The sequence below is a fragment of the Channa argus genome, chromosome 8, assembly GCF_033026475.1.
Source record: "Channa argus isolate prfri chromosome 8, Channa argus male v1.0, whole genome shotgun sequence".
Lineage (NCBI taxonomy): Eukaryota > Metazoa > Chordata > Actinopteri > Anabantiformes > Channidae > Channa > Channa argus.
This window is the reverse complement of record NC_090204.1, coordinates 15,075,078-15,098,326: the sequence shown is the minus strand read 5'-3', so window position 1 is coordinate 15,098,326 and position 23,249 is coordinate 15,075,078. Positions and strand designations below refer to the sequence as shown.

Below are 23,249 nucleotides of genomic sequence, written 5' to 3'. Positions count from 1 at the left end.
ATACTGCAGGTGCTGCTGAGAGCGTGGTAATAGGATATATGATGGATGGCCAAGCCACATGGGCTTCCATTCCTCTGGGTTATTCATCTGTTTATCTGCTTATTTATTTATTCCTTCACCCAGAGAGACCCTCACAACCTCAGTATTTGCCTAAGGTGCAATAGCACGTAAAAGAGGCTGAGGACTGACCAGTACTGAAATGAGACTGAGCACTCCGAGGTCTGGAAGTTCTCTGTTGAGCATGTGTCAGGTGTATTGATGTCTGCGCTGATGTTCATTGGTGGTGTTTGTGGTTTAAGGGGGGCTGCCCTGCAGTTTGCTGACTCTTGATAGCTCCCCTTTTTAAACTAAACCAGAGAACAAAACCATACCAAAACCAAAGGAGCTTTTTAGAAACCACAAATAAAATCCATATCTCACAGAAATATAATGTGCCTACAAACTTGTCCAAACAAATTTTAACACATTACAGCCAAACTTTTCTTTCTTGAAGGATTGTTACTGATACTGCACTTATGTGGAGTTGTTCCCATCTTGGGCCACATGTACGAATGCTAGTGTGGGCCGAATCCTGCAAGACCTTCCTTCATTTATTTGTGTTGGTTATTTTTCCCTGTTGAAATAAAAAATAAATACATATAAATAAACAAAAAAATCTGAACAAAGTCCATAAAGTAAAGACTTATTATGTATGGTGGAAAACATGAGATTTAAACCAAAATACATGTTATAATTGGGAGACTGATATAATTCTAGTTCCAATATGAAAACAAACCTGTAGTGACTTTTGAGTCACAGAGTCAACAACCACTGCAGCTTTGATCACACACTAATGTTCACTAAATACCTTTCATGTTTAACCTTGTCACTTCCCCCTTATCAAGGGTGTCAGCCACAGACCCCCTCCCTGTCCCCTGGAGCAGGTCACCTCCCGTGGGCCAAGCTGTCTCTCTCCTCCCTGCTCACACCATTACCCATTTCTCTCCTAAGGAGAGGACACTACACTCCACCTTAAGCCTGTGTCACATATGAAGTTGTGAGTTGTGTTTAACACACCTAATACACGGAGATTTCACCAGTGAGAAGAGTTCTCACGAAAGAACCTACACTTGAGTTTAGTGCATGGTCAGAGTGCACAAGATGCACAACAAGATAGAAAACTTAGAGGGTGGGAAACAGTGTTTTATTTATAGCACATCAAAGCCCCGCATCAAAAAAACAAAAAGTGCTCTATCACTCGACTACAATGGCAGTTGATTGATAGAAACGTCACAAACATGCCAAGTCACTCACTTTAAATCCTTCCAACAATTTGGTAAAACCCACCGTGCTGCAAGCACTAGCTCGCGCACATAACATGTACTAAGGGGCTCGAAGGATACAGTCCGGATAATGTCGGGAGTGATTCACTCCAACATTTGCGTTCTCAATTACAGCCCCCTCCTGACAAAGTCAGGAGAATGTCAGAATTCCATTACATGTGTGAAACGGGCTTTATTAACTAGGCATTATATATATAATATATTTTATATGCACACACACACACACACACATATATATATATATGTGTGTGTGTGTGTGTGTTTGTGTGTATGTATATATGTGTATGTATATAAAATACTTTTTATATTAAAGTCCAGCAGCCTAATTAATAATAATAGTGTTTTGTTGTGCATATACTCCTTGTGTTAGTGTTGCTTGTTTGTATGTGCATACAAACCAGTGTGTACTGTACACAAGGGTCTTACAAGGGTCTTACAGTACTAAAGCATTCACCCCTAGTACCATTGTGCAGCTGCCAACAGAACCTCTAAACCAATATCAGCACCTCCACTCCCTCCCCCTAGAACATTTTTCCATCGTCCTCATCTCAACAGCCCATGGCAACTACACAGCCGGCAGCTTACAACAAAGCAAAGTGGGGAAAAGCAGGAGAGGAAGGGGGCAAAAGAGGGGGGCTAGGCCGTAGATCAGGGCAGGGAGGATGACGGCGCGACCAGGAGGTGACAGGGGAATAACATCCCTTTCTCCTCAATCGACAGGGACCATAACTCCTGTCTCTCCAGGGACAGATTGAGAAAGGCAATAGCCCTAGGGGCTGTGAAGCACGCATGCTTAGGAGAATTGAAAGTTAAAAGAAAAACGCACTTTGCCAAGCCACTGCCACTGATTCAGCCGACAGCACTGCTCTTGGCCACTGGAAATGTCTTTTTTTTTTTTTTTTGTAGCATGGTGGTAGAAAGACCCAAGTGGCATACTGTCCATAAAATCTATCAAACAATAAATCTTTTGGGGCTGTTAGGGCAGTTTTTTTATCCCAATTTTTGAAATTTAAGTACTGCCTGAAGTAGGTAGGGGACTTTGGATTAAAACAATTTGTCTATTTAAATGTGATTTAGTGCCAAGTGGTCCTGGTTAAACTGTGATAGTTGAGATAGATGTCCCAGGAATCAGTAGTTATGCAGTAGATTGCTGATACGCAGACAACCTGTGCTTCTTGTTATTTTGAATTATGTCAGTGTTTGCTAATGCCTGCGTCTGAACCAATTGTGCCTTCCAGTAACATCAAGAACGTCTGCTGTCAAGCTTGAGGCCAAAAATTGAATTGATATTTAAAACATAATGCCTCTTTATTCAGTAATTTTGGTAAACAAAAGACAAGCATAAGCTGTAGTTAAAACTTTACTGCTACTACCCAAAAAGCTGGTGTATTTCTGCAGTGCTGGTAAATTGCAGAACATTTATTTTCAGCTTGCTGTAGTTTAGAAGTACAAATGGTAATAACTGGAGAAGTTATTGTAGTGCTGTTGATAAAATATTAATTGATAGCTGATTATGTTGTGGACTTGTAAGGGGTATATGTGAATCTCTCACATAGTGAGATATAGCAAATGTAAAGTTTAGTAACTGGGGCAACATGGCAAATCACCTTCTCTATGGGATTATACGGTCTGTGCTGTGTTGGCAAACAAATCACAACTCTTCACTTGTATTCTGGTTTATTCTTAGATCTCCCTGTCTGCTTCCTAAAGACTCCTTCCTTTTCACCTTCGGTATAGCTAGTCTCGCTGTTTCCCTTTCCTTCTCTCCTCTGTTTTACCCTCTCCCTCTCTTTCTCTTTTTCCATGCTCTCTGTCACTTCTTGTGATCCTCTGCACATTTTTCTGTTTGGGGTGGGTGGAGAGAACGCTTTTATAGCCTGATCAATTTTACAGTGGCTTATTGAATAGCTTTTAATGCCCTTCTTTATTTTCAGTTGTAACCCGTAGAGTGCCTTCCGCTCTAGAGCTGATGGGATGGCTCACCCGAGAGGGAAAGAGCGACAATAAATTTTAATACATCATCTCTGGAAAATTACTCGTTTAATCATTGATTTTTATTGGCTCATCATGATAACATTATCCCAGTCCATGAGGCAAAAGTGTGGCCCATTAAAGAAGGGATGGTAAGTTAGGTGTGAACTGAAAAAAAACGAAGATTTTAAAAATGAAATGTTAGCACAAGTTTTTTTCCCCCAATATACAAAGTGTTCACTGACGGTGTAACTCTTACACACATCGTTAGTTAGATTTTATAACAAGTGAATTTTCTCTTCCTGTTACCACTAAATAAGGGTGTCTACTTGTGACAACAGAAAGCATCAGCCATGACTGTATGTTTTATTGGTCAATAAGATTGAGAGAAAAGCACTAAATAATATATTTTAAAATAATCCACAGATCACATTATATTATGGAGCCATCTTATTATGGTGCAGTATGGCAAGAAAGAACATTGCGGAACATGTACCATCTTTCTAGCTGTATTTGCATAAGTCAAAAAGGTTTGGGTAAATTAGCTGCTTTAATTAGTGCCTTTTTTGGCACCAGTACGTAATTAAAATGAGGTTTAATATATATTTGAGACAGAGTTGGTTAGACAGCTTTTTGGAAGACTTTAGGTTTGCCATCATTACTCACTAAAATGTCCCACCAAGTACTCACTTGCTCTTTCCTCTACCTTTTACCTCTTCTGTTTTGCTTTGTTTCTTATTTAAGTCTCTTATATGGGTTTTCTAAATTATGATTTCTAACTATTGGTTTTAAAAGAAATATACATTAATTGGTAAACACAAAAGAAAACTTTTTTTTTAATTAATTTGAAGGAATGCATTTTTTCTTTTACTGCTACTGTGATTTGGTTGAAATAATTTTTGTGTCATTAATTTGGTCTTTGATCACCGTGACATCCACTGTGATTCCATCTCAACAACTAGAGTGCACTAAAGGTGAAATTTGACTGTGTGTGCACTAAGATTTATCAGCCGCATATAAAAAAAATATCAGGGTCATTAAGTCCAACTCTTCTGCCATCAAGCTGATGAAAGTTGGAAAGCACACACAGACTTCATAATGTGTGTGTGTGTGTGTGTATAAGAGATATGATAAGGTAGATTGACTTTTAATATAAACGGTAGAGGTGTCTACTGTCATCTGTATAGCAGTGCCCTTTGTGTCCCTGTCTGGCAACCTCATTCACTTGGTGTGTGTGTGTGTGTGTTTCAGATGGGGTATTGGAGAAGGGGGAGACTGTTCCGCTGTGTTTTTTTGTGTCTGTTCAAAGATACAAAAATGTGAATGATTCCAAGGGGACATGTCGTCATACTTTTTCAGCTATTGTGTATTTAGCAAATACTGCACAAAGCTTGTTAGTGTGTTTTTGCAGGTCTTTTTGTGAGAGACTGAGTTTGGATGCATGAGTAGGCGAGTGGACCAGCTTATGCCTGTATACACAAATCATGTACACACAAATTTCTCCAGGTTTATTCTCTCTCTCTTCCTTACACATAAGACACATAAAACACACACACAAACACACACTGGGGCATGTTAGCCCTCCTCCACACCAGCACCTGCTCCGCTGAAGGTGAAAGAAGTGCTCACTTGAGCTCATTGAAAAGTAGATGTGACAGTAAATTTTTCAGGCCCTTGTGAGATGGGAGATCTTGTTATAGCAGTCAGGATGGGGGTCAGGGCAGTGGCTGCTTGATGATTGAGGAAAAGAGAAGTAAATTCATTCTGCTTCGGGCACTTTGTCAAGTGCCAGTAGCTTACCGTTGAGAGCCACTCACCCATCACCGTGTTACGGCCCCAGAGGTCACCTCCACTGCCATAAATCTGCCTCGCCTCCTCGCCTGCTAAACCTATTGCCTTCCACCGGCTGAGCGCAAGGTAGGAGAGAGGCTGCAGCAGCTGCTGCTGCTCCTTGTAGTCACTCGAATAAAAAAAAGACAGAGAGGAGAATATAGAGTCTCCTTTTGATGTTGCTGGTGGTGTACGAGCAGGACGCTGGTTTTTCTGTGCCACGGGGGATCTGTACGCTGGGAATAATTGCTGTGTTGTGTGTGAGTCTGTGCAGAAGAATTCAGTATTTGTAAGGTTTTGTAAATCCAAGGCAGTTTGCTTAAGGTTTTTTGATAAAAATATGATTTAAAAACTAAAAACTGTGCCCAATCAATACCGAGGCAAAACAAGACAAAATAAGAACTAGTGTTGGGTAAACGACACCTCATGTAGTGTATAGCACAGTTTCCTAACTGTGCTGACACAGTGTTGACACTGTGTTGGTGTATCGCTTAATAGCGACATCTGCTGGATTACAAAAAACATTGCAGGCAACCTGGATAAAGCGTGTGTAGACTGAACTTGGTTCATCCTTTCTGAAATGTGGATAAATGGTCCTGTTTACATAACCAGCTGATAATAAAGTGATAATTGAATTAAACTGAAGTGTATAAATTCCAATTAGTTTGAATTTTACCAAAATAATATGACTATGACTCAAACGCAGAATGTACAAGAATCTTTTTTGCAAGGAGGTATAAGTGAAAAATTGAAAATTTTGTTAATGTCATTTATGAAAAAAAGGTGAAAGTGGTAGTGTTGTGTACCTATGTGAGGGGAAAAGACAGGGTTTACAAATTTTTATTAAGAAAGAAGTTTTTGTAGCACGGTGAGGTCAAGGCAATTTGGACTTTTTGAGACCAGTTCTCCTACTTTGGAAAAACCCTTTCACAAGGTACAGATAAGGCGGGAGAACATAAAAATTTTAAAGCAAGTTTTTAGAGGTGCATTGATCAAGTGCTCCTGTTTATGTAAGACAGCTGGAGCAGAGCTGGCATTTTACCTGCAAAAAAAGCGAATTCATGTGAACAAAATAAATAAATGAAGAGTTCTTCAGAAAGGAATCTGAACCTAATTAACTCAGATGAAAACTGAGCAAAACTGCAAACGGGAAGGGAAAACATTTACCTCATTTGTCGTTATAAGATCAAAATGATCCCACACTGCAGAAAATTTCCTTTTTCTCAATGGTTCCATAAATATCAGTGGATAATGATGAAACAAAAACTAATACAAACACCACCAAACAAAGTCTTTTCTCCTCCTTTCAGCACAAATACAGTCAAAAGTAACTCTTCCTGATGAACACAATTTGGTGCTTTGCCATCACGATAGAAGGTTTCGCTCTTTGTGCTTGATACGCGCACCAATGCGTCAATATTGTTTGACCCATCACTAGTAAGAATGTTTCTGGTAATGTAATGTACCAGGAACTTTTGATTAAAGTTTGTTTGTATTATAAATAGCAATGATTTTTCTTCCAAAAAGCCTCCTCAGGTTGTTAATTAAAGGACTGCAGATGTGCAGGTGAGGGACATTATTTGGTCAAAGGACTCCACAACCTGTCTTGTTCAACTATCTCAGCAGTCTTAATCAGCCCAGTCAAGGTAAAGATCCACAAAGTTCTACAAAGATCTACAAATGAGCATTGAACATTTGAGTACAACAACCTGTAACTCTCCACTATCAGCAGTATTACCTGTTGTCTCTCTGTAGTCTGATATTGGCTTTTTGGTTTTAAGTGTGATACTTCTTGCACCATACTGACAAAACTTGTCAGTTTTGAAATACTTCAGTGTAGTTGTGCTCATTATTTAGTCAGTGTTTGTAAATGAACTGCTTAATTAAAATCCTGCAATGAAACATTTTTGAACTATGGTGGTAATAATGAATAGCTTTGTGTTTGTCTCTGAAAAACATGCGGCTACACTTAAGAATTGTTTCCAAATCATAGCACAATAAAAAATGCTGAGTCCTGGATACCCAGCACAAAAACTTAGCTTTGGTTCTGCTTATTTGTTCTAAACAGAGGCTACATATCTGCTAGGGCATACATAGCTGTTTCCCAGAAGGACCTGTTTACTGAGTCTGATGTCACGCATCAATGCTACAGCATGTTCATTCATTTTGATACAAGTAAGCACGCATGGTTAACATTACAATCTCCAACACAGTATGACAGTATGACTTCAGAAGAAAAAAACGAGACTGCGAAATGCACGTTGAAAGCTTATTAGCTGCCAGTCTTGATGGACCAAAAGCGGACTAAACATTTAAAGCAGTACAGCATTGAAATGAAAGACTAGACATGGTTTGAGCAGCAGCCTCATTCTACTGCCACCTATGACTTGGGTGCCGGGGGTACCCAATTAGGTGGCATTAATAAACAAATATGCACCAGAATGAGAAAAAGAAACCAATAAAATAAGGGATATTTTCTAAGGGAAACATTTCTCTTTTTAAGACGGAGTCCATAAGAACCAGAATAAATAAGCAGAAACTGAATTGGAATTGCTGAAATTCAAACAGTACCCAACCCTGTGTAGCATACTGCTATTGATTTCATATTTTGGCTGACGCCCACCAACATTGGCTAAAGTGGAGCAGGTTTTTTTCCACTAATGAAATGTAACATTGGCAGTTCATTCAGCTGTTAGCACTGCCAACATGCTCTCTAGACTTCATCAGAAGTTCTGACAAAATAACAATTTTATTTTACAAGAACAAAGGAAAAAACGTGAAACAAATAGGTGAAACTTGTTTTTTGTGTCCTGAATCCCCAAAGTTTCAGTGAAATTCTTTCACTTTTTGTGTGTGGGTAGTAGGTTACCCTCATTCTTTCTTAAGGTCACACAAAAATAGACACCATGCAAAACCCAAGGGCGACCCTGTTCTTTCTTTTTCTAAATTGATAATTGACATGGATGGATGGATGTATTGCAAATTATTGATATTTTTTGCCATATGCTAACATTTTTCTGGGATGGTGGTAAGGGACTAAAGTCAGATGGAAAAAGGATACGGGTCTGGTGTTGGGTGCCTTTGTGTTTGTATCTGCGTGTAAGTGTGTTGGTTTTTTTATACACATGCTTGTCCATATGTGTGCAGATTGTGAGTGACTGGTTCTTTCTGAAGTGTATCATCATGCACCATAATTACACCTGCCCCAACTGTGTGTATACGTGCATTCAGCTGCCCATGTGTACATACGTCTGTGTGTAATTGTATATGAGTGTGCACATGCCTTTCAAGCCTGTAATGTATGAGTGCCCGCCTGCTTTCAATATATCCTCTTATTAGGTAGTGATTATCCTGCCTGCATCTGGCTTCTTTCAGCTGTTGACTGGAAGTTGGAGAGGCCAGGGGCACCCTGGGAAGAAAGGAGTGAAAAACTTCCTGAACCCAGCTTTAACCCCCATCCCTCAACTCCAATGTACTTCTCAACTTCTCAAGGAACCACCTATTATTCACACTGGTGTTTCTTCTACAAACAGCAGAAAAGATATTTGCATGCACAGATCTCTGATGTAGGCCAGTAAAGGTATTGTAGCCAGTAAAATTCACTCTGTTCGAACAGTTGCCCTTATTATGTGCCTGTCCTGAATTAACCCTAGCATTAGGGCTGTGCACTTTCAGTCCACAACTATGTTTTCATTTTCTCATGATTGAAAAAATGGTATTACAATGTATTTGTTTTGAAGAGGTAATGCATCAAACCACCACATTTAGGCAATCATCTTACTGGCTGCATGCGTGGGGTCATTGCATTTACGTAGTCAACAGTGTTAACCTCAAGCCAGTGGGGATATGCATCTATATGCCATTTCTCTAACGGTAAACACTAAAAAAAAGTCACATTCATTAACATATCTCAAAAGTACTGTGTTTGGCCCTTATCCTCAGTTTTCCTTTGTAAGACAAACACACACACACACATGCACACAGTTTTCTGCTCCCCTACCCATGCTGGCATAGGACCACTGGACAATTGAGAATGCTACCCAGTAATCCAAAAAAATACCCTGTGAAGCGGAAAAAGGACAAGGAAAACAAGAAGACAAAACAAAAGAAGAAGTACATAGGTTGTAGACGGGGTGAAAACAGTGTGGCAGGATCCCGAGGGCCTGGCTAGGGACTTTGTAAGAGCCCATACATCAGCTGTCACCTGATGGGCTTCCAAAGAGGTACAACAGAGAAACACAATAGACTGGACAGATGGTCCCAGACAAACAGCAGTGGGTTTGATGCTATTAAAAGCTGTTTACCTCATGCCAGCAAATGCAGTGAATGCATTGTGTGATCATTTCTGAATGACTGAATGTGTGTGTATGTGTGTTCGACTACCATCTTCTGGTGTTTCAGTAATCCCTCTGGTGTGTTTTGGCCATCAAATGACCATTCGTGGCTTGAGTAAGGTGTGTGTGTAGTTTTCACATAATTAGGATATAATCAAACACAAGTAATGGTGAAACACAAACAGAATGATGATTGATTTGCACATGGTGGATGCCAGCCAACTCCATAGGCCATGACGAAGTTTTGGCTGATAACCAATAGCCAGATAAACATAAAACAGCCCCACCCCCCACCCGCACCCCCATCCCCCTCTCTTTTACTCCTTCTCAGCCTCTCGTACTGCAGCTTCCCTTCTTAAAGAGCAGCTCTGTCACCTCAGAATGATGAACTCCTTTAATGCACTGACCTTTCTCCTTCGGACTAGCCTCCCACCCTCCCGCACTCTTCCATGTAGATAGGACAGAGACAGATGAAGATATTTTGTAATGTGTGTGCATGCATGGGTGTCAGTGGGGGTGGTGTGCAGGGGTGTCATACATTGACACACTGAAATTAGTTTTGGTGGTGGTGGATGGCAGCTGACCCACCTTCAGATCAGCAGTTAAACTGGGAGATTAATCCAGTCACAGGAGGCATGTTAGCGAGCAGTCATCTCAGATGAGAGGAGAGAGACAAACACATAGGCAGACAAAGGGGAGGAATGGAATCATGACAATAACATACTGGCTTTCTTCCCAATAAATAAAGTAAATAATGTTTTTTCAGCAAGAAAAAAAATTCCATAAACTCTGTATGATTAGCCAACTTCCTTAGGTCTGGTGTTTGTTCAGTAGATGATTCTCTTGGTTGGAACCCTATCAGAGCCAGAGTTAGTTAAAGGTAAATCACTTTTAAGCTCTTGCTTTTAATTAAATTGTATTACATTGCATCTTTTCATTCTTTGTCAATCAAGATAAAATATTTTTGTTTGTTTAAAGAAGCTTAAGATCAAATCTTAAGATAGAGATGTGAGTTGGTTATACAGTAGCAGCCACAGACTAAAGAGAACAGCAGAATCTACTAACATAGTAGTTAACTGTAAAATCAGCTATGTTTCCTCACGTCACAATAAATGTACAGTAAAATACCCTGAAACCACAAGTAATTAGGACCAAAGAGGGCTAATAAATTTGCTGGATAAATGAATGAGGACAGCAAATCTAGTTGAACGGGGACTCTTTGAACTTAGTTGACAGGACCTCAGTGGACCTCAGATACTCTCATCCACAACCCTGATGAGAGCATCAGTGGGGCCTGAAATATAAAATGTCTGAAATTGATTAGTAATGTTGTCCATGTTTATATTTTGAGATATTAATTGATTAGCTTGATCTAAAATGGTTTTTCAAGATAGACCAGTACATTTTGTTTATTCAAAATCCTTCAATGGCAAAAGATATATGGAGGATTAGAGTAGGGTAAATTGCTAACTACACACTTAGAAACATTTTATTAATGTGATGTGGTCCATTTTTAGGTCGTGATTCCAAAAACGCAATAGGATAGTTTCATGTAATGCATCAGTTAATCTTCATCCAGTCATTGTTTATTTTGATATTCTATACAGTATGTATAGAATAGAATATCATTCTATGATTTAAAAAGTTTGTATTTTAAAATCAACATGAAGTTTAGACACATCTCATTAACTTCAAATATGTAAGTAATAATGTGTGTATTCAGTAACATGTTGTTGGAGGTGAAGTGTAGCTGTCTAATGGACCTAACTGTCCGTGTTCTTCTTTGTTTCTTACTTTCTTAAGGTCAGCTGCCCATTCCTGGTGTTCCAGAGAAACTAGAAAATCTCTTGATCCAAACCTCTAAAGGCATTCACGGGCATCAAAAGGTAACTTACTCCTCACACACACACACACACACACACACACACACACACACACACACACACACACACACACACAGGGAAACATGGTTAATGTGTCACTCTAGAGAGACCCCTGTCTTTGGTAACAGGGCAGTTTAGGGGGTCAGCAGTGGCATTTAATCTTTGACCTTAGAACAAAAGCAGATGATAAACTTAATACATTCAATAGGGGCAGCTTCTTCTTAATGACCAATCACAGTATAATTGCTTCAGTGAAATTTTATGGAAGCTTAATTTTCATGATTTATATAAAATATTATTAGTCAATATTTAAAAACAAAGGTTATTATTTAGTAAAAGACCTTATAAGTGTCATTTTTATTCTATGAAAAATTTTCCATAGAATTTAATAATATACAGTCATACACTAAAATTAATTTTGATAAACTTACCCCCCCACATACTTAATAACTATGACTGGAATGTACAGGCATAAACATTAATATTAATAAATTATTATTGCTGAATATTCTATTTGAAGTTTTATATTATTAGATAAAAATAGTGTTGAAATTATTTTGTGAGTTTCTGTTTATATTTATTCTAATTAAATTAGTGACAGACACATATGCATAAACACACACACTCTTCTCTCTTTTTCTCTCTCTCTCTCTCTCACTCTCTCTCTCTCTCTCTCTCACTAGTGCTTGACTGACTTAAATGAGTCCAAAATCCTAATCTGACTCTTTGCATAGCCACATCCCCCTGGTGGCCAGCAGGAGAACCACATCTTACATCACCCCATAACACCCATAACAAATCACTTTCACTTGTTTCAAATTTGTGGTTTGTATCCCAGATTGTTGTTGAAGTATCTGACTTTGGTATGAAACAATAGATTTGTACGGTATTTGAAATATATTTGTTTTGATATTTGCTTAAAAATGCATTTAAATTCAATGGATTTATTTATCTTGCATTATTTAAAATGGACACTGACTGTGAAGTATTTTAGTCACTGACAGCTACATTTCACAAATTCTATGTTTTATGTATAATGTTGTGTGAGCAGTCATATTCATTTAAAGTCAACATTGAATGAGAGTTTGAGAAAAGACTTCCCAAGTAGATTTCTGTGATGAAAAAGTTTTTTCAATCTCCCATAAGAGATACTGAGCTCCAGGCTGTAAGTACAGTAAATGTAATAAAGTGTCTTAAAGTAAAACCAGCAGCTCTCTGAATTAGAGCCATTGCTGATTAGTTCCTGCAGCCCCTTGATAACACAGGAAATGATCCCACAACTGGTACATTTTTGATAATATTATGAGAAAAAGGTTGATTTATCAATTATGGCAAGTTTATTCTAATGCAAAGCAAGAGGCTGTATCTAAAGAAAACAGCAGATTTACATTTATGCTTTAAGAATATTCCAATAAATACACACTCCAAAACCAAATGTCTTTTTAACATTCCAATTTTACTTTCTCTCTGCATTTTCCAACCTTGGTGAACTGCTACTGCACAACTTCCAACTGTCCTACCTCAGATGAGATCAAAATTGACTTTGCTGTCCACCCAGCTTTGTTTTTCTTCGCAGCCGTTGGGTGGTCCCTCTTTCTCTCTCCCTCTCTCTTTCACTCTCGCTCACTCTCTTTCGCTCATTGTCAAGTTCACAGTGTCTGTTTCTCTTTGACTGCTATGGGACCCAGGCATAGTCCGAAACTCAATACCTGAGTATACACAATTAAGTTCACACCAGAGGTTATTGGGTGGAAGTGTGGTCTCATTCCACAAAATGTGCGAGTCAGTCAAAGGATAGGAGGGTGTGAGTGTTTATGTGTGGCTGGTTAGTTGGTCAAGGTTAACTAAATGATATGAGGTGGAGTTCTCAGGGCAGTTCTTTGGTTTCAGCACAGGCTAGAGACAGAGGCTCTGTAGTGCTTGGAGACTTTGCCTCAGCGGGTTGTCCTTTCCAAACCCAATCAGAGATAAAATATCATCGTGATGAAGTGTGGTGATTGTTTATTTCTATGTTTTATTTAGGATGGGATTCATGACGGTAATTATATGTTTTCAGGCACTTGTCTTTGTGTACTTTAACTTTTCACCTGCCGCACTGTTGGGAAACTCAAATCATACATTGCATAAGAATGTGTCAATATATATGAAATCAAGTCAAATGGTTTGAAAGTAAGTACAAAGTAAGGACAATAGATTGAAACACTAGGGAAGATAATAAATATTTCTCAATTTAAATGTATAATATACTATTTTATTCAGTACAACTAAGATATTAACTAAAAAGTTGAAGGTCTTGCAGTATAGTTGCATAAACCAGGAAAAAAACCCTGCTGAACTGACCCCATTTGACCTTTCCTGCCTGTTGAGTGTTTCAGTGTTGGAGCAGTTAGCCACAGCTCCCTCTGAGAACCATTCACACGCGATTGGGAGTCCCATGACAGGCCAGCTGGAACTTCCACCCCAAACACACACACACTCACAAACACACACACACACACATAGAAATGGTCCGTGGAGCCACCACTTGCCGGCCAGCCAGCCTGTCAGTCATTTCATGGAAGGATTGTAAATGTGTGTGTGTTAGTGTGTTGGGGGTGTTGTTAGGATTCCTGGTTTGGCCTGGGTGCTTCGTCCTTCCTGGCAGGGGGATTGCTGATGTCATGTCTGTCGGCTTTGGAACTAGAAAGCCACATAATAAATACACTAGAGTTACTGATATGGGGGTGTTGCAGCTGACAAATAATTCACATAATCTTATTTTCAAAAACACATATTATTATTTAATTCTTGTTAATAAGCTCTAAACAATTGCATTTAGGTTTGACTTTGGGACTGAAAAGCTGTCCTTAGAACAGGAGCCTATAATGAGATTTTATCTATATAGATGTGCAGCTCCTTAAATCAGGGTGAGGCCGGGTTTATGGTGTTTTTTACAGACTGTTAAAATTAAAATTCCCCGTAGCACACTGGAATGATTTTCTATGGACAAACAATAAAACCATATTTAATAATTCTCCACCTGTGGTCAGCAAAGAATTTCCATCATATCAGAAGTGGATACAATCAGTTAAATATTTTCCAATTTTTAATAAAAAGCTAATGGATGACCGATATAAAGTATATTATTAGCAAGATCTAAAAGTCATATTTTTGTGCTGTCGTTTTTTTTTTATATTGACATGACCTAGTGTTTTTACTGTTTTATTAACCGTAACCCATATTTGTCATAGCTGTTTCAGACACATGTAACAAATGTTCTAGACATGTCCAAGGCCAAACACTGTTGAGCCCAAGTTGAGACCAAGTTTAAAGGGGCTTAATATCAAGCAAAATAACGAAAGGAAAAAAATCTCCTGAAACAGGATAATAAAGGCTACACACCTAACACTCACATCAGTCTTTGATGTGGACTTTCTTACGACATTTCAGATGTCAATCTTTAACACAAAATATCATTAATGCACACATCAGGCCAGCATCGTGTTTTGTAGTTATTGGTTTATAGTGACATCACATCATAACAACCACTATCATATGTCAAATGTAAATCAGTATAATTGTATTTAATGGTTTTTGGGTAAAGGAGACATGACTCGTTAGTCAAATTATTAAAAGACGCTATCACGTGTATTCTCTAAATCTACCTACCGGCTCACTATTTAAAACAGTGTAACATGTAAATTACATTTAAACTATTTAGACTTAAAACTCAAATTCATGCACGCAAATAGGTGGAAAGTGAGGACAAGTAGTTTTAATTTGGTAGTTAAGCTGTTTGTATGCGTACAAACTATACACCAGAGTAAGGTTTGTTTCGTTTTTTAAATAGTTTTAATCAAAGGTAATCTCACACACAAACAAACACACTCAGTCAGGCCTCTTTATTAAAAGTGGATATGTCTTGAGGGGAGGACCAGTCATGTTCTATTAATCCAAAGCAACCAGTGTTGATTGATCAATTAGCCCGTGCTTAAAGCTGGAGCTCAGGCTAATCAATACCACTGATCACCAGCTGAAGGTTTTTCATTAAGACCTGCTTTTCGGCATGAGTAGACTACATTAGCATAGCTCAAATAGGGTTGGAGGAATGCAAATGCTAAAATGAAAAGATACACATTTGTGTGAAGATCAAGAGGAAAGTAACTCATGAAATCCAACACAAAGCATTTTTATAAAAGAAAAACTGAATAGTGTGAAGACTGTTTTTTTTTTTTTGTTTGTTTGTTTTATTAGCAGAATTAATGCATCCACGTGATACTAGAGTTTGCCACTTTGTTGCAGAATTGTGTAGCTAAGATGTCCCTAAAAACAACCCTCCTCAGCTTTTACCAGGCTTGGCACTGGTGCTCACATATACACTGCATGAGAGATTTGGGGATGCAGAATCTAAGGTAGTTAGAGGTTCAGCATCTCGCCCAGAGGCACTTCGACATGTGTTAGAGATGAGGCACGAACCACCAACCCCACTGTGTCGACTCACCCACTGCCACCCCTAAAACTGTGTGTTAAAGTAATTTCCCAAAATATAAACATAAGTCATGTTGCCTCTAGATAGTTTTTAGGTTTCAATAGTGAGCATGGTTGGCAGTATTTCTCTCTCTTCAGTCTACTCATTGCCAGCCTTTTTGTTAGTTACCTGAAAAACAGCGGATGTTGCTGCGCCACTGTGCTATTTCTGATCCACGACCCCACTGAACCCACGGTCTGATCCATAGACTAAAGCACAAAAACACCAGTCTGTATCCACTGACAAACTCACCTTTCTCACCCTTTCCTAACCCTCAGTGGGGCCAAGAACCATTGTTCCACTTAAACAATTCTCATTGAATTAAAAACTGGCTGCAGTGCTTTGTTTGGTGAGGCCGATGCATACTGCTGTCATGAGTCCTATCGTTAATGTGCCATCACTGCACCTCACATCCTTAGCAGAGACAGGCAACGCTGAGCTTATTTCCTCCATCTGTAGGTGAGTGTGTGCACACGTGCATGTGGAGCGTGTTGGTAGATGGGGTAAATGAGTAAGAGAGGAGGTTGGTGGGTGGGTCATTGTGTGTGCATGTGATGGCATTAAATCATTCAACAGAAAGAAGAGCAAATAAGCATTATGACACACAGTCCTTTGGTCACTGGTGGAAACACAATTCTGGCAACATACACAGACAGTAACTTCTCATCAGTGGACAAGAAAAGGCTTGCTGCAATCCTATCTATAAACTATCGATATCCATTCTAATCTATGGCCAACTGAGATGGCAAAAGATAATATCGAGTCAAAACTATACCCTGATTTTAGCTTTTAGCCAAAGGAAATAGTTTTCAATCCCTTAAGTGTGTGTATGATTTTGTCTGATATTGATAAACTATTAATGTGCGGTCACAACAGTTGGTTTGTAGCGGGATGTGTCCTGGACCTAGAGAACATAAACCTTCTGCTCAATTTTGTGAGGTCATAGCATCAGATCATCGCTTAAATTGCTGTTCATATTTAAGTCTCTCACCATGAACCAAGAGAAGTTGGAAACCTTATTATTCAGTTTATCCATCATTTCTTGGGTGTGGAACTTCTGGAACCACCGATGAGTGAACAAAACCTTTGTTAAGGTTTTCCTGACTTTAGGATGTTAAAATTGTTTATCTGAGGTGTAAAAATTAGGTCTGTGATAATTTTGTAGGCTGTGTTTGTACTGGATATCATTATGTTTGTATTCATCCAAAACAACGAATCAAGAGAAGAACGTTAGTTAGGGAGGGATAGGAGGGGTAGGGAGATCTTCTCCTGGAGATGCCCATAAATATGGTAACACATAAGCATGTTTGCGCATGTATGTGTTATAGCGGAAAGGAAGGGAGTTGGTCCCATAGATACCGAGGCAGACAGGAAGAGATCATCCTGGTGTTACCGTGACAGGGGTTGAGCCCTCTGGGGTTGAGCCCACCTCTCTACATGGTGCACGCTCGAGTTGTATGCTTACACTAACATCCATGGGAAAATCAATGCACCTAAACATGAATGTGTTCCTATTTGTCAATTGCTGGATCTTAAAGTTTTCCTTTTGTAAGTGTTTTTATGGGTTTTTCACAAATAAATGACTAAACTGTGTTAACTCTGTTCATCCAGACACATACACATGCACATGAACTCACACCCACTTTGGGACCATTTGCACTTATTCTCAATGAGTTGTGTAACTTTTTACTTGGATGACATGGCAGTAGAAAGATATTTCCGTGGGGTGGGTGTGATGGATAGACGGATGACACTGTATCCACCCACACTGGGGAAAGGAAGTCCCTATCAGAACACAACAGGAAAGAGACGGAGCAAAAACAAGTGCTTGTCTTTTTGGACATTAAATCACTTCCTGTAGGGCTTTGGACTGCCTCCCCCACCATCCTCAGCTTCCACCTCTCAGAACAGTTTAACTACCCTTTTGGTCAACAGAGAAATTGATCAGGCTTCATCATCAATGTACAGAAGTGTGGCTGTTCCTGTGAGTGCATTTCTAAGCTATTGCAATGATGAGTGAAATAACTCATCGCTAACTACCACATCCGGAGCAACTTCGTTTTTATCTTGTAAACATTACAAAACATGTTTGCTACAAAACTACAATCTGCGGCTTCACAGTTAGTCTATATGATGTGTATAATGCTATGTAGTTTGCTTATCAGATTTATCGCAGTGACTTGCAGATGTGATGAGTGTCATAGGATGCAAGTGCAATATAAATCCCTGCACTCTGACAGATCACAAGTCCTGAGTCTCGACCTGGTTCTTTGGTCATCATCCAAGAACAAAAAAAAAGCAACAAGAGAAAAGAAGGATTATTTGTTGGTAATGCAGAAAAAGGCCTTTTTAATGGAAAAGAACTAAGTGGAGGCATCAGAGATGTATAGTAGCTCCTAAATATATTGAAAATGCAGCTCTCGCACAATGCTGTTCACATCCAGGGCACAGTTGTAAAAAAAATATGACTTCCTTCCTGTAGGCAATTTCCTGTTTACGTCTGAATGCAGATCAGGATAGTGGGATGGCGGTCCCTGCCTCATCCTTCCACAGGGGTGACCCCAATCATCATGATGCAGAACACTATGAAGCCCAGTGTCCTTACTCCTGTTCAGTTTCTCACAAACCTTGTGCATTTCTAAATTGTTTCTCTATTCCATCTTTGAACACAGACTGACCATATGCTCAAAATAAACTGTTGTCCTCTTGCATTTCTTGCAGCACACCGAAAGCAGATAACTTCAGAACAGTGTTTTATCCACAAATCACAGAGAAAACATGTTCGTGTAACATTATTCACATTTTATGTTTTCTGTAAAACTTCAGTGACCCCCTGCCTGCTCTCCCCAAAAAATGTCTCAATTGCATGCACTTTTTTTCTCCTGATTTCCCCAAAACAGGCAGTGGCTGCTGCTGTCAGTGTTTAATTTAAGAACACATGTTCCCTTCTATGATATGTGGTGGTTGGCTCCATGGAGGGGCTTGATGAAGGTGGGTGGTCCAATGGTGGGGTGAATAGGTGGAAGCTTATGCAGACCCCAGGTCTCCGGGCGCAGTCATTAAGATGGCTTCTCAGTTTGAAGATGAGAAAGCATGCTCTGTACTCTGGACTCATTGAAGATGCTCCCCTGCCTACTTAGAGCATCCATTATTTATGAGTTTTTACAAATATGAACTGACAGTTTTATCAGTTTTGGATGTCGGTTTCTGATTTTGCTACACTGGGTGTGTCTATCCTCCCTCTGACAAGATGAAAATACTGGTTAAATAAAACTACTATAACAGGCGAAGACATATTACAGTTCGGTGCAGGTTTTAAATGACTTTTACATGTGTCCCTATTTTTAATTGTACAGCAGTTTATTAATAGGAAGGAAATGGGTGACTAGTTATAGAAGAATATGCCATATATCAGCCTTTCTTTAAATCAGTTTTCACTGAATTCCCTTTAGTTTTGTGTGTTCTGTACATGAATGACGCCCCTAGTCCGTCAGGAAGTGTGGTCACTGTGCTAATTATCGGACCTGACTCTTTCGTCCATGTATGAGCCACTATTGATCCAACCACTGCCCTGTGCTTCAGGGTAAGGTGAGGCTTCATGCAGCCTCACCTTGACATTTTTCCTGGCATTTGCCTTGTCATAAGTTGTTAATACTAATCTTGATTAAATGAAACACAATTCCTGTTTTTAGTTTTACCTTTTCATAAATTTTCCTGAATTTGTGTGATAGATTTTACGATGTCTTCTTACATGGATTCAAATCTGAGCAGCTCAAATACTGACACTATTCTTCTGGTTTTTGACGTGGAATAAGGAGGTATATAAATCAGTCAATTGGTAGGGGGCCTGGTGGCTCAGTGGTAGAGCATTGGGTTGAATCCCACCCTGCCCAGCCATCAAGGGCTACCTTTGTGCCCTTAGAACACACACTGCCATTTAGGGCTGGCATTGGTCTTACACGCTGGGTTGCAACTGCCTCAGCAACCAGGTTCAGACATTGTTATACAATCAAACGAAGGTCCAACCAAAAAGCACAGAATCCTGACAATAAAATGCTGAAATGCTTACATGATCAGTGATTCACCACAGGTGATATCTAAAATAACTATTTAGCCATTTGGGTTCTTTAAGCATCATCTTGACAAACCCAAAACTCCAGTTGATGAGAGGCAGCCTTTCTCGTTACACATAAAAACTCCTGGCCTCTCTGAAACAGAAATACAGATCCAAACAGATGTTAAGGGGATGGTCCTCAGAGGTCTTCCAAAACGCCCGTATTTGACTAATTGACTAATTAACTCTCTCAACCATCAACTACCTTCCCAAACCACAAACCTCCCCATATAATAATTACACAGTAACTCAGTGCAATAGTTTCATTGACTTCGTCACATTCACAATAGACAATATCCATTACAATAAAAACCATAAATCTATCTCTACTGGTCATGTCCCATCCTCTCTAAAAACAACTCTCATCAGGTGTCATCTCAAGAAACCTACCCTGGGTCCTGAAATCTGTCCAATTACAGGTCCATCTCCAACCTCCCATTCATTTCTAATTCCACAACCACTTCAAATTATACAGTCTGTACGAAAAATTCAAATCTGGTTTCCGACACTCACATAGCAGTGAAACAGCTCTCATCAGAGTCACCAGTGACTTACTTACTTACTTACTTTTATTTTACTCTTGAATATTATTATTATTATTATTATTATTATTATTATTATGTTTAAGTCTGTGACATTCAGTTATAGGAGCCACTATAACACCGTTATTGCTGCCTCTGGCAAAAGATTTATCATCTTAAGAGTCCTCAGTAGCTTACAGAAACTGTTACAGTCCCAAGAGAGAGATGGCAGACTAAATAATCAGTTTCCCATCATAGTGACAATCTGAGAGCAGCTGTTTTTATCTGAAGGCCTGCCAGCAATTGTCCATGGCACTCTGAAACAGAGAGGAGAAGAAAGGAGGTATGAAGTGAGGGAAAGAAGAAAGTCATTTGACTTGATTCAGAATTCTTAAGGGTTTAAATATTGATCTCAACAACAGACCTGCAGCTGTAAGTGTAGAGACACATGCATAAATACTTCCATCCACCTGTGGATGCAACCCCGTTAGCAAAGATATACTAAGTTGAAGATTATTTTTTTGTTTAGTCATAGACATGGAAGGCAGAACACTCAAGGATATACAGTATTTTTATTTTGGATTCATTTTATTTTGAATTTTTGATGTATTTCTTTTTTTGTTTTGCACTTATGTAGCACATTGCAGGAAAAAAAGACCGTTTGGGATGTCCTCAGACATGTTGAAATTGCACTGGACCTTTGATGGAAACCATTTAGTGTAGTAAAAAGAGTGCTGGCCAAATCATTTGCTGCCTTGACACTGGGAATGGCTCTCTGTTCTGTGATGTAGGTGTCACTGTTTGCACATAAGGCATCATTAGGGTGCATCTGTGCAGACTCATTTAATTTACTTCTGCAGATAGCTACCTGGATCCTTATACTGTTTGTGTTTGTGGACTGAATAGCATGTGTGAGACTGTGTGTGTGTGTGTGCGTGTGCGTGTGTGATTGATGATAGTCCTGGTCTGTGTTGGTGTCTTAGCTCTCCAGCAGTAGGTCACAGCTCAAGGCTGCTGGTGGTCCTGTGAGATTAAAAATATTCTGGTTTTATGCGATGGTATCTGAGGTCACCCTCCATGCTTTAGTTCATGTTGCTGGCTATACATTTTACTATGAATGAACACACACATACCTGAAAGCGTTATGACCCTTACAATTTTTTTTACTTTTTACTGTGCTGCCGTTAAGCCGCCATTTATTGAACTTAGTTGAGATGCTGTCACAAAGTGCTAGTTTGTGAACAATTTGTATTGTATTTTCAGATCATAGAGCTTTCAGTTTTTGTTGTCCTGATAAAAGACTGAAAGTTCCCAAGAATAAGTAAAAAATAAGTCATGATTGTGTTTGGGTGCCCTGATGCCGTTGTTCTCTGCTAAAGTGACCCGCCAGAAACAACTTCTAAATACAAGTCTTTTCCAGGAAAAGTTATAAATTATACGTTTTCTCTACTTAAAACAGAAGGTTCTTAGCAATGAAGCAAAGCTACATAATTACTCTGAGTGTGTAAATTTCTACTGTACCAGCTTGAAGCCAGTGATTAGTTAATAAGACATTGTGATATCCTGGCAATTCCATGACTGAAATTTAGCTGGCCCCTGTTTATCTGTAGTATAGTATATGCGACCGTCCAGGGACCGATAAAATGTATTTTTAATAACCGTAACCGCAACATTGTAATGGCAATTTACAAGTGTCAGTGTATTATATATGATAATATTTTTTTATGATAATATTTCTAATATTATTCACATTTGTTTGTTAGTTCTATTGGATGTTTTTTCACAAGTAAACATTTTCTTTCCCAAGGATTCTGCAGCTGTCGTGACATTTGTGACATTCAGGTTGTCATGTTTTTACAGACAACTCAGTCCTCTTTCTTTGTCGCTCCTGTGGAGCACTCTTTTTGACACTGTTGAAGCAAAGGTCAAGATTCCACACGCAGTCAAGCATTCACCTTCGCCACTTGGCTGAGGTCTGGCAAGATTAATTCTTTATGTCTAGTCGTCTCTCTGTGTGCCAGGCTCATTTTTCTTACAAACAAACAGCAGAAAAGTGTATGCCTGAAGGTGTGTGTGTGTGTTTGTGTGTGTGTGTGTGTGTGTTTGGGTGTGGGGGCTTGATTGTGACATTGGTACAACCGTTTTAACAGGGCGACTCTGTTTGAATTAGATGTTCTAACCCCCCGCTTGCTAAATGGATTTCTGAAGTGGCTGTAGTTGGAGGCTTTCAATCGGATGCAACCTTGAGTCCTTTTTTATGTGAGCTCTGTAGGATTTAAGTGCCGGTATAACATGAGCACGACTGAATGCATGCTCCTCATTTTTTGAAATTGAAAAATCTCGAAAGGCTCTCCCCATTGTACAGGCAATTAATGGAATGCTGGCAGCGAGGTTCAGGTGCTTAAAAGTTGTATTTTTTCTCTCTCTCTCGCTCTCTTTTTAATGACTAATAAAGGATAATCATCTTGAAAAAAAACATCATAATGCTGTAGGCTTCCTCTTTATGCACAATAATGCATGCTTTGAAATGAAACGGCAGCGGCCTTCGAACCATTCTGTCTCCAAACCTTAGTGTATTTGTTTTGCATGCCACAGTGAGGCTTTTGCATAACAATAGTGAGTGTTCCCATTAACAATCCTTGCCTATTAATTTGATCTTTACATTTTTAAAGTTTGTCCATCAGACTGCCAAACAAAGGGTCCCCCGGTCGCTGTTTGGTGTAAGTGATTAGAAAGTTGGCTAATTGCTTCACTTAAGAGTTGTGCT

General features: G+C 39.2%; 1 protein-coding gene across 3 annotated transcripts in view; it reads left to right on the top strand.

The window, feature by feature from the left end:
* Positions 1 to 23,249, top strand: part of LOC137131311 (adhesion G-protein coupled receptor D2) — a 90,055-nt gene that overhangs the window by 62,742 nt on the left and 4,064 nt on the right. For all 3 annotated transcript variants that reach the window (XM_067512390.1, XM_067512389.1, XM_067512392.1), the window contains one exon: positions 11,261 to 11,343. In XM_067512390.1, the coding sequence (XP_067368491.1) occupies positions 11,261 to 11,343 (83 nt within the window). The remainder of the gene's footprint in view (positions 1 to 11,260; positions 11,344 to 23,249) is intronic.